Raw genomic sequence first — 15,217 nt, 5'->3', positions numbered from 1 at the left:
TGTTGGTCTATCAGTTTTTCATATAGTATAATTTTATAAGAAATATATTCTAAATCAGATTTTTTTTAACATGATATCTTTTTCATCTAGGTAAAAGTTAGTAGTGATTATTTGTCATGTGTTAACACCAGTTCTCCCTAAGGATCAAACTCATGAAGACATGAGTGTTCACAGATTTTTAAAAAAAATTGTAGGGACACTTCATCTGGCAATAGTAATTCAAAAATGTGTTCAGATCTGAAAGAGTTGCTATGGTTGCTATGGTAACATCATGTCATATTTCTAATAATGTAATTTAGACTAAAAAATCAGTTTCTTGATAAAAGATACAAATTGCAAAGACATTGTTCAATTAAATGAATATGCACTAAATAAATAATATTGAAATGGTCATATGAATATATTTATTTGTCTTCATTTACCTTGGAGGTCCGATTGATAGTATGAGAGCTCATTGTATAGGACCCTTCGATGTTTTTCTTAAAAAACTTAGGAATTTTCACAGGAAAAATATATTAATTGCACCAAACATCATTAACTGTAGTATAGATATTTTAAAATAAGCAACCAAAGACAATCAATTAAGAAAAAAAAAATTGGTGGGGTAAACATTATTTTTTTTACAATAACCATTGAAATCTTTCAATTAAGCATCATTTTTGTCAGATAGTTACTTCCCTTTTATTGCCTCTTCTAATAAGAAGCAAAAACAATCCATAGCCATAACAACATAACAGACGACACAAGATGGTAATATGTATGCACCTAGTTTAGAAATAATCAGATAAGAGTGAGATGAATTGTAGTTTCAGTTTTTTTGACACATCTGTGTGTTGTAGTAGTTCTTTTGAAAGCCTCTGTGACATAGATAGGGAAACATCAGACATATTATTGTCAGAAGTTGGTCTGCTTTTCTGTCAAAGAACAAGAAACTTTTCAGTTTGCAATGTTCATTTGGAGAAAATGTTGGTTAAAAACCGGTCTAAGAATAAATCTGTTCGATGTGCTATTCCTACACTGCTTTCACACCATAAGAAGACAATTCCAAGGGCGGAGAGAAACATAACAAAGGATGCAATGATGAAGATCCACAGCAGTACTGGTATTGTACTGGCTATTGGAACCCGTAAGTATTATAAAAATTCAACACCAATCAATTTTTGGCTGATCAAAATATTCAAATAATAATATATATGGATGATCTGCATTTTAAATAAATATTTCTGACCCCATTTCATCTTGCAACGCCAACACGGCAACAGATCTTGAAGAATCACCAAAAATATTTTCGGAAATTATGAATGAACCGACAGTGATACTAACACTTATTAAGATACTAGATGATAAATTGTAAAACAGTAGTTAAGGCTTCAGCGTATTGATTAACACACCTGACAATACTTCCACAAACATAGATATAACATTTTTTTAGAACAAATTACCTCCCTTTAAAAAATTGTTAGGCTAACAAAAGTTGTTGCTGCCTCCCTTAAATTTTGTTATATAAAAATATTCTGACTTTTAACTGACATAAAATATATTGAGCAAACTTCAAACCATTGCATTTGATAAAAAAAATTATTTTTAAAGAAAATTTTGCTAGAATATTATTCTAGCATGCAAATATAATTTACCTTAAAATAGTTTCAGATAAAAAGTATATTATAGTTAAACTTCCATAGATGTGATTATGTGCAATTCTAATGAAACATATCATTATCTGCATCACAAAACAGTGAGTTGATGAGTTTCACTGATAAACAATATAATTGCTAACAATACCATAGCATTTGGCAAAGCCATCAAGCAATTAATCTGTCTTCTGTATTATATAATGAATAAATCCTTGTAGAGTTAGTATAATTGCACTCAACTATTAACTGAAACACAAAAAGCTTAATTAAATTTATTTGTTGCGCCTCCTTACATACTATTACTTTTGGGCTAATCCCCCCGCCCCCTATATTTTATGGAAATTTTTGATAAAAATGTGTAAAGTCCAGATATTCTTTGGTAAATCACCATTAAGGAAGCAAATTCCCTTATTAAATAATTTTAAATCATTAACATACTTAGTGCTTTTACTTTTTGATTTTTTATTGCAATTTTATGTATGTGCATATAATATTTTGAACTTTAATACAATAAGAAGCAACAATTTATCAAGTCAACTTTCAACACTGCTGAGTTTTATTGCTTATATTTATTAACTTTCAATAAAATGTATCAGAATATATTATATATGTTTCTTAAATTATTGAGTGTAACATGTTTTTTTTTTTTTTTTACAAACAGCTATCTGTTCAAACTGCAGAAAACACTTATCATCAGGCAAACCAGATGAACATGTTGAAGTTTCAGTGCCAAATGAGCAAATCCCTGTAGAGCCATTGTTAAAGGTATTTTGTATATTATTATTATAGTATATTATATATATTGATAAATAATTTTTGATTTAATATAATTGCATTTTATGCTATTAAGACAACATTAATTCAATTAGAAAACCTTCTGATTAAGTATTATTATTAGACCAAAACATATAGTAAAAAATATGGATGAGCTTTAAAAATACTTAATAATGTTATCAATATTTTATACCAGACATAATGACATAAACTCAGTATTTGGTTGTATCAGTTTCGCTTTTGATATTTATTTACTCAATAATCTTGATATTTGAATTCATCTGGAACTTGAAAGAATTAGTGAATGAATTGATGTAGATATTCAAAGAGACAATCATACCACATCTTCTTATTAATATATATATGTATTTCTTAAAGTATCTTTGCTTCAAAAGTATTACAGTAACAGTACAATAGAATTGTGATAGGATTGCAAATGAGAAAACTCACCACTTCAAACCAAATGTCTGATAAGAACATTATATTTAGTAAAGGTTATACTATAAGGCTTTCAACACAGAGCAAAATATTACATACAAGAAAAATAGACAGATTTAAATAAAACATATATATATATATATACATATATATGTAAATGTTTTATGTTTGTCTGATTTTACTCTATACCATTAAACTAGTTAAGGTGGCTGGGGCGTCTTAATTAAAATCCATAGAATATTTTAATAATTTGTCAAAATGAAGTTTTTATCATGCCTTTTTCAAAAATATAATAAAAAGTATAGGTCACTGGACTTTTTTTCACGCTACAGGTTGTGCATAATTGTCAGATTTTGTATAGATTATGCATGGAAAATCCAATTTTGTGTGATAAAAAGAAAACTACATCTGTCCATAGAATGTTAAGATAAAATGTGAGAAGATAGCTCTTATAACATGCTTTCAGATAAGAAAAAGAAAAAATGGGGTTACCGAACTTGTTTTCTTGCTGCATATTAAAATAGGTAAATTCACAACACTTTCTATTATAAAACTACTTTATCTGAGTTATCTCCCTACTATCTAAGTTATCTCCCCTTATTTGGCAAAGTTGAAAGAAAAATGAATCAAACACAAATATGGTGTTTTTTTTTAGAAATTATACAGCCCGTAAATATGATAAAACACATAATTTTCTATATTTACATTAAAAGTCTTACACATGAATTACATACTACTCTCAAAATTTGCACATTTCATTAAAGATCTAGACCAATTGTTATCTGCTTCTTCAAAATCGAAGATGGAGGAAAACACCTGAGCTACCTTAATGTAAAAATCAATAGCATTAAACATAAATAATAATGAAAACTGAAAAAATGAATATAGCACAGACCTTCTAGAAACCCAAGGCAAAAAGGTTCCTTGTCACGTGCAGCCAAGTCAAGTTTTTCATGAACAATACCAATAGCAAAACAAATATGTGAATAAAATTTTGAGTACAAATATGTAGAGTTTTTAGTTCAATTATGTTAATGAAGCTCTCATTTCATTATCACTGTTATATGTAATTTTATCTTTTCAGATTGACTATGACAACAATTTAGCTTTAAACATTAATAGAGAGAAAAGAGAAGACAAATGTTATAGTTCAGATTCATGTAAAAAACTTTTGAATGATCACCAAAAGGTACTTTTCATTTTAACATTATATCAGATTATCTAATCTTTAACATTAACCAATAAATTTTAAAATATTGAATGGAAGTGTATTGGATTAACACAATAAGATGAAGTCATATCAATGATACTACATAACCATTACAGAGAAGAAAAAAAATAAACAGACACATATATAAACAATACTCATTTAAGATTTTATGATTGTCAGTCTATTCATATTATAAGTTTCCAGAAGTTTTCTCTTGCATAAAATTGAGAATGGAAATTGGGAATATGTCAAAGAGACAACAACCCGACGCAAGAGCAGACAACAGCCGAAGGCGACCAATGGGTCTTCAATGCAGCAAGAAAATCCTGCCCCTAAATAAAATTGTGTACTAGTATATATAAAACATATAAATGAACTAAAATTAAAAAGCATACAAGACTAACAAAGGCCAGAGGCTCCTGACTTGGGACAGGCGCAAAAAAATGCGGCGGGGTTAAACATGTTTTGTGAGATCTCAACCCTCCCATAAACCTCTAGCCAATGTAGAATAAAGAAACACATAGCAATACGCACAGTAAAACTCAGTTTAAAAGAAGTCCAAGTATATATACTTTTAAAGCTAGAATATTAAAAAAAATGAAATGTAATTTTTAGACCACTAGCAATGGCAGCTAGCTAGTCATTAAATTAATAGAATTTCGATTTTGTGAATATATTTCATGTGTCTTTAATTATTATGAACATTATCAATCTAGACTGATTGTTATGTCCTGCCTATGATAGTAGAGGCTGACATTATGTTTTTTTGGTCTGTGCATCAGTCTGTCTGTTCATTCGTTTGTTCATCTGTCTGTTTGTTTGTTTGTCCTTCTGTCTGTCTGTCCATCCAGATTCAGTTTTAATGACATTGAATTTTCAAGATTTTGAAGCTTAGTACATATGTTCCTAATGATGTGTTCTTCCTTAAATGTATGCCAAATAAGGGTTTTGACCCAAATGTTTTGGCTCCCTTATCATAAAAATAAAAAATGAAATTGCAACCAGGCATCAGTGTACTGTGGACATATTTTTCTTGTTATATGGCATTTGCAAAAGTGTTTCAAGGTGAGTTATCTGTTGAGTTTTTTATGTATGATTAGACAACCAATCCAGAATATATATAACTTAAAGCATATTTTTCTTAGGAAACAACAACAGATGGTAATAGTCAAACAGAGAGTGAAAGTATGTGCTTTGAGACAGGTGACAGTCAATATTCGGAGGCATCAGTTTGTATGATGGACAAATTACAGAGGCTGAATTCTTTCCTGGCAACATCAGATGTATCACCTGTGAAGGAAAAATTGATTCCATTATTAGAATCTACACATAAAACCAAGCAGAGATGCGTGTCAAAAGCACTGCAGTGTATGTCAGTAATATGTGAAACCATCTGCCCTGGAGAGGGAGACACTTTGAAAGATTTGATGTTTAAGTCTGTATTTTCGGCACATAAACCTGAAAAGTCCTCTACACTTGATGAAACAGCACTAATACTAAAGGACACATATAATTCTGCAGAAACATGGACATTAAGAAGACAAATTCTATCAGTCTTATCCAGAAATTACAGCTTTGATGAGGTCAGAGAGGTATGCTGCATCTTTTTTGCAAGTAATTTATGTCATTTAAAGCCAAAATATTTATTACATGGAATTTATTTTAATATATAGCATTAGAATGGAGATAAATGTATTGTATTTTAAGCTTGGCCTTCGTAAAACTTAATTTTACTGTCGCAAATATCCGTTTACCTAGCTCCTCTACACGTTGCTAGGCAAACTCAATTTGCAACAGTAAAATCTACATTTTACGAATGCCAAGCTTAGGATACAATACAGTTAAGCCTCTAGCCTATGTTGGTCTTGTGTTATTTTTGGTTTTGGTTTCTTGTGTGCAGTTTGGTGTTTGGTGTGGCGTTCATTGTCACTGAACTGGTGTATATATTTGTTTGGGGGCCGGCTGGGGGGCGCCTCCGGTTGCGGGAGTTTCTTGCTGCGTTGAAGACCTGTTGGTGACCTTCTGCTGTTGTCTGTTCTATGGTCGGGTTGTTGTCTCTTTGACACATTCCCCATTTCCATTCTCAATTTTAATAGTTATTACCAAATTTTTCAGATATTTTTTTATTGATAATATTTTTGTTGCTTTTATATCTATTTAATATTTTTTTTTTTTTAGATGATACCGGATCTGACAAAGTACAGATTTTATGCTGCCAAACAGCACAGTGATGAAGTAGGTTGTGGCCTCCCAGTGTCCAGAGAAAAACTAACAAGAAACAAGATAGACGTAGCAGAGTTGGAACACTTCATAGATTTCATCGTCAGCTCAGATGTTGTAAAAGATCTGCCTTTTGGTATGAAGACTATGAAGCTAACATCTGGAGAAATAGTCAATGTTCCAAATTTGATACGAAGCCTTGCACCGTCATCCCTTGTTAACCAGTACATCCAGTTCTGTGATTCCGAAAATGTTGGTCATTTAGGTAAGATTATCAAGATAAATAAACACTTTTAAACATACAATTTATTTTGATTTGAGCGTCACTGATGAGTCTTGTACAGATAAAACTCGCATCTGGCGTAGGAAAAATTATAAGCCTGGTACCCTTGATAAGTATTTAACACAGATACAGCTGTTAAATAATTAAAAATAAAGGGCTGAAAAGAAATTGACAGTCATAGAAAAGTAAATTGCATATGCATGTAACTAGTACTCTAGTATTGGTGGCTACAAGAAACATGGGGAAACCTTGACAGCTAATGTGTGCTGATTTGAAAAAGATAATATAGATTTTTCACAGAAAATAATGATGTCGCAGTCATTAATATATGATTTTATTCATAATAACATTAAAAAAATTGGTGTGTTATCAAATTGAAATTTATATGTGTATATCAATTAAAAGTGTACATGACTAATTTGTAATTGTAGGAAGAAGTACAATGTATAAGATACTTAATGACTGTGCTGCTTCCGTTAGAAAATGTGTTGAGGGACTTGATTATTACGTTGCAGAGGGTGGAAAGGCATTTCAAGATCTTGAGATAATCATAGAAAAACTTAGTGCATCAAGTGAAAAGAAGAAAGAATTGAAGTCAAAATTGCTGAATGGGAAGAGATACATAAAGTCAGATTTTAAGGTATTTGAAAACACATTGAATGTCTAAATTATGTTATTGGAAACGTTATAATTAAACAAATTGTCTGTGACATTTTAGCTTAAGTGAACTACAGTGTGAGCTAGCTGTAATTGTCACCCCTCACTGTCTATATATTGATACCATAAGGCACATTTGAACCAATGTTGGATGGAATTACTTCTTTGAAAAATAAAAAAATATCCAAGTTCACTTCAACTGGTAGGATTGAAAATAACTAGGACTTTTAACCAATGCATTGTTCAGTTGAGCAATAGAGACTCCTGTTTTCGCTATTGATGATCTATGTGTTTAATAATTTAACCCATATGTTACTCAGTAATTTACATGTGATCTCTTTATTTTTTTGGATGTATCAATGATATAGATACTAAATTAAACATCACAAGATTTATAAATGTCATGTAAAGTTGTGTATTTTTATATAGTTATTGTTGCTTTATGAGACAAATTATTATTTTTCAAACAAGTACATGTATTCAGGATAATTTATTATTATCTCAATTCCTAATATGCATTTATTTCATTTATGTTAACTGCTCATCATTTTTCAAATGATGATCTATTTGTATGTTGTGCATGGGACAACAGATTTATGATGATTTTGTTTATCCTTTTTCTTTCTTCAGTTTGTGACAAATCTTTCTAACGGTTTAGATTTTTTTTTATCAAAAGGTACATATCCAAAAAGAGAATGCTGTTCCAGATCATTGCCAAATATTTGCTCTAAGTGATAGTGAAAAGTGCTTCTCCCAAAGTTGTAACACCCAGCATAAACACAGTTGTGTACAGTGTATTGACTTGGCAGATTTGTTAGCTGAAATAAGTACTCTAACACAGGATGGTACATGGGACAATAAAGATTCCATTGTATTCCAGGTAATTTTTATCAATTAATTTCCACTTCATTGATTAAATGGAGAAGTATACTAAGAAATTTTTATTTGTCTTAGCAAATTATTCAATACTTTGGCCAAAACAAATACATTTTAGTACAAACAATAATTTAAAAACTCCTTTTTCTCCAAATAGCCATCATAAAATGCGGTTACCTCCCTTGATAGACACGAAAAGAATATATGACCAGTGGAATTGCCCTGACATCAATAGTATACATGTATGTAAGGGCTTAGGTTGTTGAATTGTATTAAAAGAGGAAGACTGTGTGTAAATTAAGTATTAACCACTTTTCTTTATACCATAATTAAATTTTCAGGTTGAAAATGCTGTAGAAGCTATAAAAGATTGGAAAAGTCATGCTATGAGAGCTAGGAATCAAGAAGGTGCAAGGCTAGATCTATTAAAGAATTTAAATGAAAATCAAGCACTTATCACATGTGACTGGGCAATGAAATTTCTACCACGCAAATTTAGAGAAGGACAGAGTGACTGGTTTGCCAAACGTGGAATCAACTGGCACATTTCAGTAACTTTGTACAAACAAGGGGAAGAACTAAAGACAATAACACATGTACACATTTTTTCATCCCAGGTAATAAAAAGATATTGCTAGGTTTTTTGTAAAGAACAAAACTATTAAGGGATATAATTATCTATTATTTCAAGTTTTCAGCTTTTGAAAAAGAATTCCTTCAGATATTTTATTAACTTTCAGAAATCTTTTGATAATTGGAAAATATTCATTGCATATAAGTTAGGCTAATAGATATTTAATTTCAATATCAAAACTTTCAAATAAATTTTGTAATCTATTTTAATTTCTGTAAATTCAAAAATTATTGCAAAAATGTGACCGGGTTATTTTATCACAATAATTCATAATAAAAGCAGGCAATTACTTTCTGAATTTACAATAAATTATTTTTGCTGCAATCAATTATAAACCCTGATTTCCCTTTTCTTTATTTCTGTATCAAAGTTGCATTCTTTTAACTTATTTAAAATACCAAATTTGAACCACTGTACAACACAGATTAAGTTTGATTCAAATGGCTTGTTACAAGTAATATAACATTGTCATGATCTATTTTAGATATCTCAAGATGGTTCTGTTACTGCTTCTGTGTTGTGTGATGTAGTCCATGATCTGACAAAACAAGTACCAAACATACAGGAGGTGAACTTCTTCTCAGATAATGCAGGATGCTACAAGAACACAATGATGATGGTAGCCCTTAGAGCTGAACTGGGGGATAAGTTGAAAACGTACAACTTCAGTGAAGCACAGGATGGCAAAGGTAAATTGTCATAGTTTGCAACTCAGTTATTCAAAAGAAAAATCTTTCAAGTCAGCTTTTGATTGAAGGATTTTTGTGTTTTTTGTTGTCCTCAGATGGGAAAAGAATAATCAAAATTTAATTTTTGTAACCTGCAAATGAATTTTGTACTGTCCAAATGGTATACATGTACAATGGCAATTATTTTAAAGCAATTTTAAAGGTCTTGCCCTCTGTTTCTGATATTTGGATCATTGCATTTGTATAGAAAGGCTAGTATGCAGAAAAACTCTTTTTTTTTTAGTAGTTTCTCACATACACAATAAATGTATATAAATATTGATATTGCAACCATTGAATTCTATGTAGTGACAGTTTACACATTTTTGCAGGTCCATGTGACCGCAGGGCTTCACATATCAAGGCATATGTTAGAAGATACATTAATGAGGGTCATGATGTCACATCTGCAGAGGAGATGAAACAGGTAAGTCTGAATAAAAGAGTATTTTAAAAAATTCAGTAAATGACAATTTATATGCAAAGCTAAAGAGTAAGAAGTATATCAATTACAAAAAAATATAATGTGTTGTGATTGTATTGTCAATGAGACAACTCTCCACCAGAGATATATAAGCAACTAAAATCACTGTATGACCTTCAAAATAGAGCTAAAGCCATTAAGGTATTGCATGCTTTAACACGGCTGAAGCTAGTACAAAAACATTTTATAAACACCTTAAGAAAACTTACAACCTACCCAAACAAAAAAAATTGAGGAACAAATCATGGTTACAAATGATAACCAAATCGTATGATTTCTTTATGATTTGAAAGTGATAAAATTTCACATGCAAATGAGCTAACAAATCACAACAACAAATCACGAACAAATTGCTTCCAATTCATAAGCAAATCACAAACAAATTGTCAAGAAATTGTTTTGAAATCATTAACAAATCAGAGATCATTGCTTTCCTACTTCAAGCAAATCACAAACAAATTGTTTTCAAATTGCAAAGAAATTGTTATCAAATCTTTAACAAATCAGAAGTAAATCATATTCCTACCTCAAGCAAATCACAAACAAATTGTTTTCAAATTATGAAGAAATTATAAACAAATCGTTATCAGATCTTTAACAAATCACAAGTAAATCATATATTTCTACCTCAAGCAAATCACAAGCAAATCGTCAATAAATCTGCATCAATCATCAATTCACAGATTAAATCATTTACATCCAGATCAAAAATATTTTCTGCCCCTGACTACCGCCAAACTTTGAAGTGCATTTGCCTTCATTTTACCTTAGCTACTCCTCTAATTGTAAAAAGGAATACTATCTTTGGTTGCAATGAGGGACGAATCGTTCCCTCTGTTTAGGTTTCTCTTACTTCTCATCCGAATTTGACTCTAACGAGATTTGACAAAACTTGGGCAACCACGTGTACTAAAAGGATGCATGTCGAATATATATAGGTGATGAGTCTTAGTCTTGGTCCAAATTTGCTAATGTAGCTTTGCCCCTACTGCCCGGGATCTGGCCAGTAAACATGAAAAATTAAAACATGAAACTTGCCAGTGAATTTTGTCTGCTGGCTCGGGAAGCTTGTCTTTAATTGCATGTCTCGATCTGTTTACACATCTTTTACACATTTTTATTTTGAAAATTAATCCTGGCAGTACAAAATTAAATCGAGATTCTTAAATGCACAGTTTCTGAATTTAAAAATTTTACATCTTTTACATGTTAAATAGTATTAATTGAATGTGTGAAATTATAAATAAATAACTGAGATTCCTTACCACTCTCATCATTGATAGTACAACTCCTCATCTTGCAACCTTCTTTGTTCAGTTAATATAGAACAGTATTTGAAATTTGAATTTGATCTCAACCGGAAGTCAGAGAGATAGATAAACAAAGAAAATTCGAATGCATTTACATTTTATTCATTGTAGCAAATCATCAATGAATCACATCATGATAGCTAACAAAGTTAACAAATCATTTTCAAATCATTTCATATGATATTCTAAGTAAACAAATCATAACGAAATCACATCATTTTAGCTAACAAAGTTAACAAATCTCTTTCAAATCACTTCATACAATATTCTAAGTAAACAAATCATAAAGAAATCACGCAAAAACAGAAACAAATTGCTTACAAATCATACAATTGAAAGAAATCACAAAGAAATCAGTTTTAGGGAATTTGGCAAATTCTGATTTGTTTATAATTTGTTTAATGAATCACAAGCAAATGGTACTAACAAATCGCAGAATCACGATTTGAAAGAGATTTGAATACGATTTGAAAGCAATTTGTTCATTTATTTTTCTGTTTGGGTAATTAATGCACAACACCAAAAAATAGCAAAATAACAATGCATCTGACTTGGAACAGGCAAAAATAGTATGTAGCAAGGTTTAACATTGCTTGCTAGTGCGAGTTCATCCCTAAACCTGTTACAGCTCGTATATAACACAGCTCATCAAAAGTGTGTACACTACAGTAAAATTCAATTAAAAAGGACATACCTCATCAGAACAACATAATGAACAACAAACAATACACTAAGGACACAAAGTATCATTTGAGATTTGGTATGCATTAATTTTAGCCAAGACTTTATTCATAGTTATATGATAAGAGAATTGGTATTCATTTGGCAAACCCAAGAAGTTATGCACAGTTATAAGCATAGCAATTCTATTTTTCATTTCTGTTTTTTTTACAGGCTATAGAGGTTAAACAGAAAGGATCATTCAGGGTTAGAGTCGTTGACATTGTAACTAATTTGGATGCAGAGAAGTCAAAGATAAAACCAATAACTGGAATTACACAATTGCATAATTTTTCATTTGATGTCAATGGAATAACAGTTTGGAAGGCATATGGAATAGGAGAAGGTATTAACCAGAATTATGAATCAGAACTATGAAACTAACAAGTGGAGTTTTAGGTCCCAATGGATATTATCTGCTTGTTTACCATGGTTAACATGGTTAAGGTGTACGTTTAGTTAATTGTACTTTTTCATGCTTAAACACAATATAGTGGTGAAACTTCATCAGTTTACTGCTTGGACCTCGGTGGCCAGTTGGTCTAGGTTGCTACTGTAATCACTAGCCAGTCATCACTAAGGTTGTGAGTTCATACCCCGATCATACAGGACTGCATTAGACACCAATCTATTGAATAGGATCGTCAGTTTTCCTATCGAAGGTCAGTGGTATTTTCAGGGCACCCCTGCTTCTTCCATCAATTAAACCTGGTCACCCCAAAATAGCCCTAAAGTGGTGCTTAAGAGTGGCGTTAAAATACCAACAATCAAAAATTAAATCAAAATCAGTATACTGCTCCTGTATGCATGTCAATTTCTTCAATACCAAAACAACATTAGGTTATGAAACTTATCAGTGTAAGCAATTTGATCTATTTTTTATACTTTTAAAGTAATGTCAACTAAAGTGGTTACTTTGTTTTCATCTTGATAACTATGGAGCAACTGTTCAAATATAAATTGTCTTTCATGAGTGATTTTCACAAATTTTGTCACAGTATTTCTGTAACTGAAGTTTGAACTAGTTCTTGCAAAACAATGAGATTGTAACAATTTGACAATAGGAAATTGTGACTAATTAGTATATAATTTTTTGAAGGAAAGCGAATATCATGGGACAACATTGGAACCACAGAGCAAAGAACCAATCTGTTGGTTAAAGTTGATTGGACAATTGCAGCTCCTCAGTTGTTGGAAATAGAAGGTAATGCAAGTTTTAATAAAATGCTTACGTTTTATTGTAAATACTTGTATTGGGGAAATGTTATTGTGTTTATTGCCCTTATTTCTGTTGTTTCGTTGTTTTCCTTTTATAGTTGATGTGTTTCCTTTCGGCTTTGGTTTGTAACCCGGATTTGTTTTTGTCTCAATCCATTTATGACTTTTGAACAGCGGTATACTACTGTTGCCTTTATTTAGGGTGATTTTCTCATTATATAATGCGATTTTAAAAATACTCTTTAATAATAATACATATTTGGGATTTGTCAATTGATTTAACATAACACAGGCCGATAGTTTTACCGTTTGAATTGTTTCATAGTTTGTCAGGTCAGGGCCTTTAATGACAGACGTATGGTGGCATATCATTGATTACACCCAGGTCATTGGACTCTTGTAGATATCTTTAACATTAGCTATCATACCAGATTTTCTTATTTCTACAAAGAATTATTCAGCTTATCGACATTGACTGCTTACATGTGAAATAAATATAATACTTATATTATATATTATATTATAACAATAGTCAAGGATTTTTTACTATGAAACCAAACATGTACATGATGTACACATTTACATAATATTGTATGCAACAATACGTTTCATGTATGCATGTTGTTTCACACCTTAAAGAACGGCAATTTTGCGAGAGTCTTGTCGTATTCTGATACTTTCACCAATATACAGTTCAATAATTTTGTTGTAATACCGTTATGAAGGTTTTACACTGCATATGTCTATGATTTATGAGTTCGAATACCCTTTTGGTATATTGTATCTTTCTCTTACTAAAAGGTCACATGATCTAAGAATTGGGTATCTCTATTCTTTGGTGTAAATGAGTCATTGTGATATGAATTAACTTGTGTCATAAAACATATGGGTTGTTGTGGTATGGAAAATCAAATGTTCGATAACTAGCAACTAATGATTACATGTTTTGTTGAAAAAGATAGACGAAAGATACCAGAATGACATTCAAACTCATAAGTCGAATTTAACAATCTAGTTAAACAATAATAAATAGGGAAGCAAATTTTAGGAATATACTATTCTCCCCCAAAAAGAAAAGCAACATGTGAAAAATACACTTATATGCTCAACACCATTGTCAAGAGATTATTTATCAATTATGGACTTTTCACGAGGTCAATACGTTATATATGGACCTGTTTAGATTATATTGACCGAGGACGAAGTCCGAGTGTCTATATAATCTAACGTATTGAATGAGTGAAAGTCCTTAATTTCTATATTACATATGTAAATAAAGTATTAGGAAAATGGCGTTCAATATTCTTTCTGTGTATTTTTAAGGTGTATTTTGCAAGAATTTTAATATGTTATTGAAAATATCAATATTTTTTTTAACAACTTCATAGCTTGTTGCATTAGCTTTCTTGTATTCCTAGCGTCTGCATTTAACATAAAATTCTTGAAATATCCTGATAAACTTTTTGTTTGTCTGCTGCGGCGCTTCCTCTATGGTTGTTATCTGTGACGTCATGACGTCATAAATCTAAATTTAGCAAGATTTTTTTATGCTAACCACCAATATACATATAAATAGAAACATAACGTCAATATACTTAAAAATAGGAATATGGCTACGGATACGTAAAATAACCTTTGAAACACGTGATTGTAATATCCAATGAAAACAGTAGAATGCTACACCATATGTAGTATTAACAAATATATAGGCATCATATTACACTGAAACTTAGCAAAATAGTTGTTCAGACTTTCATGTTCGATAAAACGTCAAAATTTACGACTGTAAAATCCATAGCATTTAGATGACGTCACTATAAAGTCAAAATGTGTTTTACACACCATAATCCTGTAACACAAGACGGACCCGTGTCGGCAAGTACGCAATCAAACGACGCATATATGTATAAATGTTCAAGAGTACAATCTGCGGCGCTGGATGACGACTGTGCACGTGTTTATTATTTTGGTTTCTTCAAATCATCCCATAAATGGCCTATTGAGTTCAAATCTTTCGAAAATGAACGGCCA

The 15,217-nt window shown here is 30.9% G+C and overlaps 1 protein-coding gene across 1 annotated transcript; it reads left to right on the top strand.

The window, feature by feature from the left end:
* The first annotated feature begins 3,871 nt into the window (after positions 1-3,871).
* On the top strand, positions 3,872-13,738 carry LOC127712795 (uncharacterized). The gene is made up of 10 exons (XM_052219409.1): positions 3,872-4,035; positions 5,202-5,648; positions 6,235-6,541; positions 6,991-7,199; positions 8,434-8,709; positions 9,211-9,415; positions 9,787-9,881; positions 12,143-12,314; positions 13,068-13,172; positions 13,719-13,738. Exons 2-10 carry the CDS (start codon positions 5,244-5,246, stop codon positions 13,736-13,738), a joined length of 1,794 nt encoding a protein of 597 aa, XP_052075369.1. The 5' UTR covers positions 3,872-4,035; positions 5,202-5,243.
* The last annotated feature ends 1,479 nt before the right edge of the window (positions 13,739-15,217 follow it).

Source organism: Mytilus californianus, unplaced genomic scaffold, assembly GCF_021869535.1.
Source record: "Mytilus californianus isolate M0D057914Y unplaced genomic scaffold, xbMytCali1.0.p SCAF_8, whole genome shotgun sequence".
In the NCBI taxonomy this organism is placed as follows: domain Eukaryota; kingdom Metazoa; phylum Mollusca; class Bivalvia; order Mytilida; family Mytilidae; genus Mytilus; species Mytilus californianus.
Note: the sequence above shows the minus strand (reverse complement) of the source record. Positions and strands in the feature narration are given on the sequence as shown.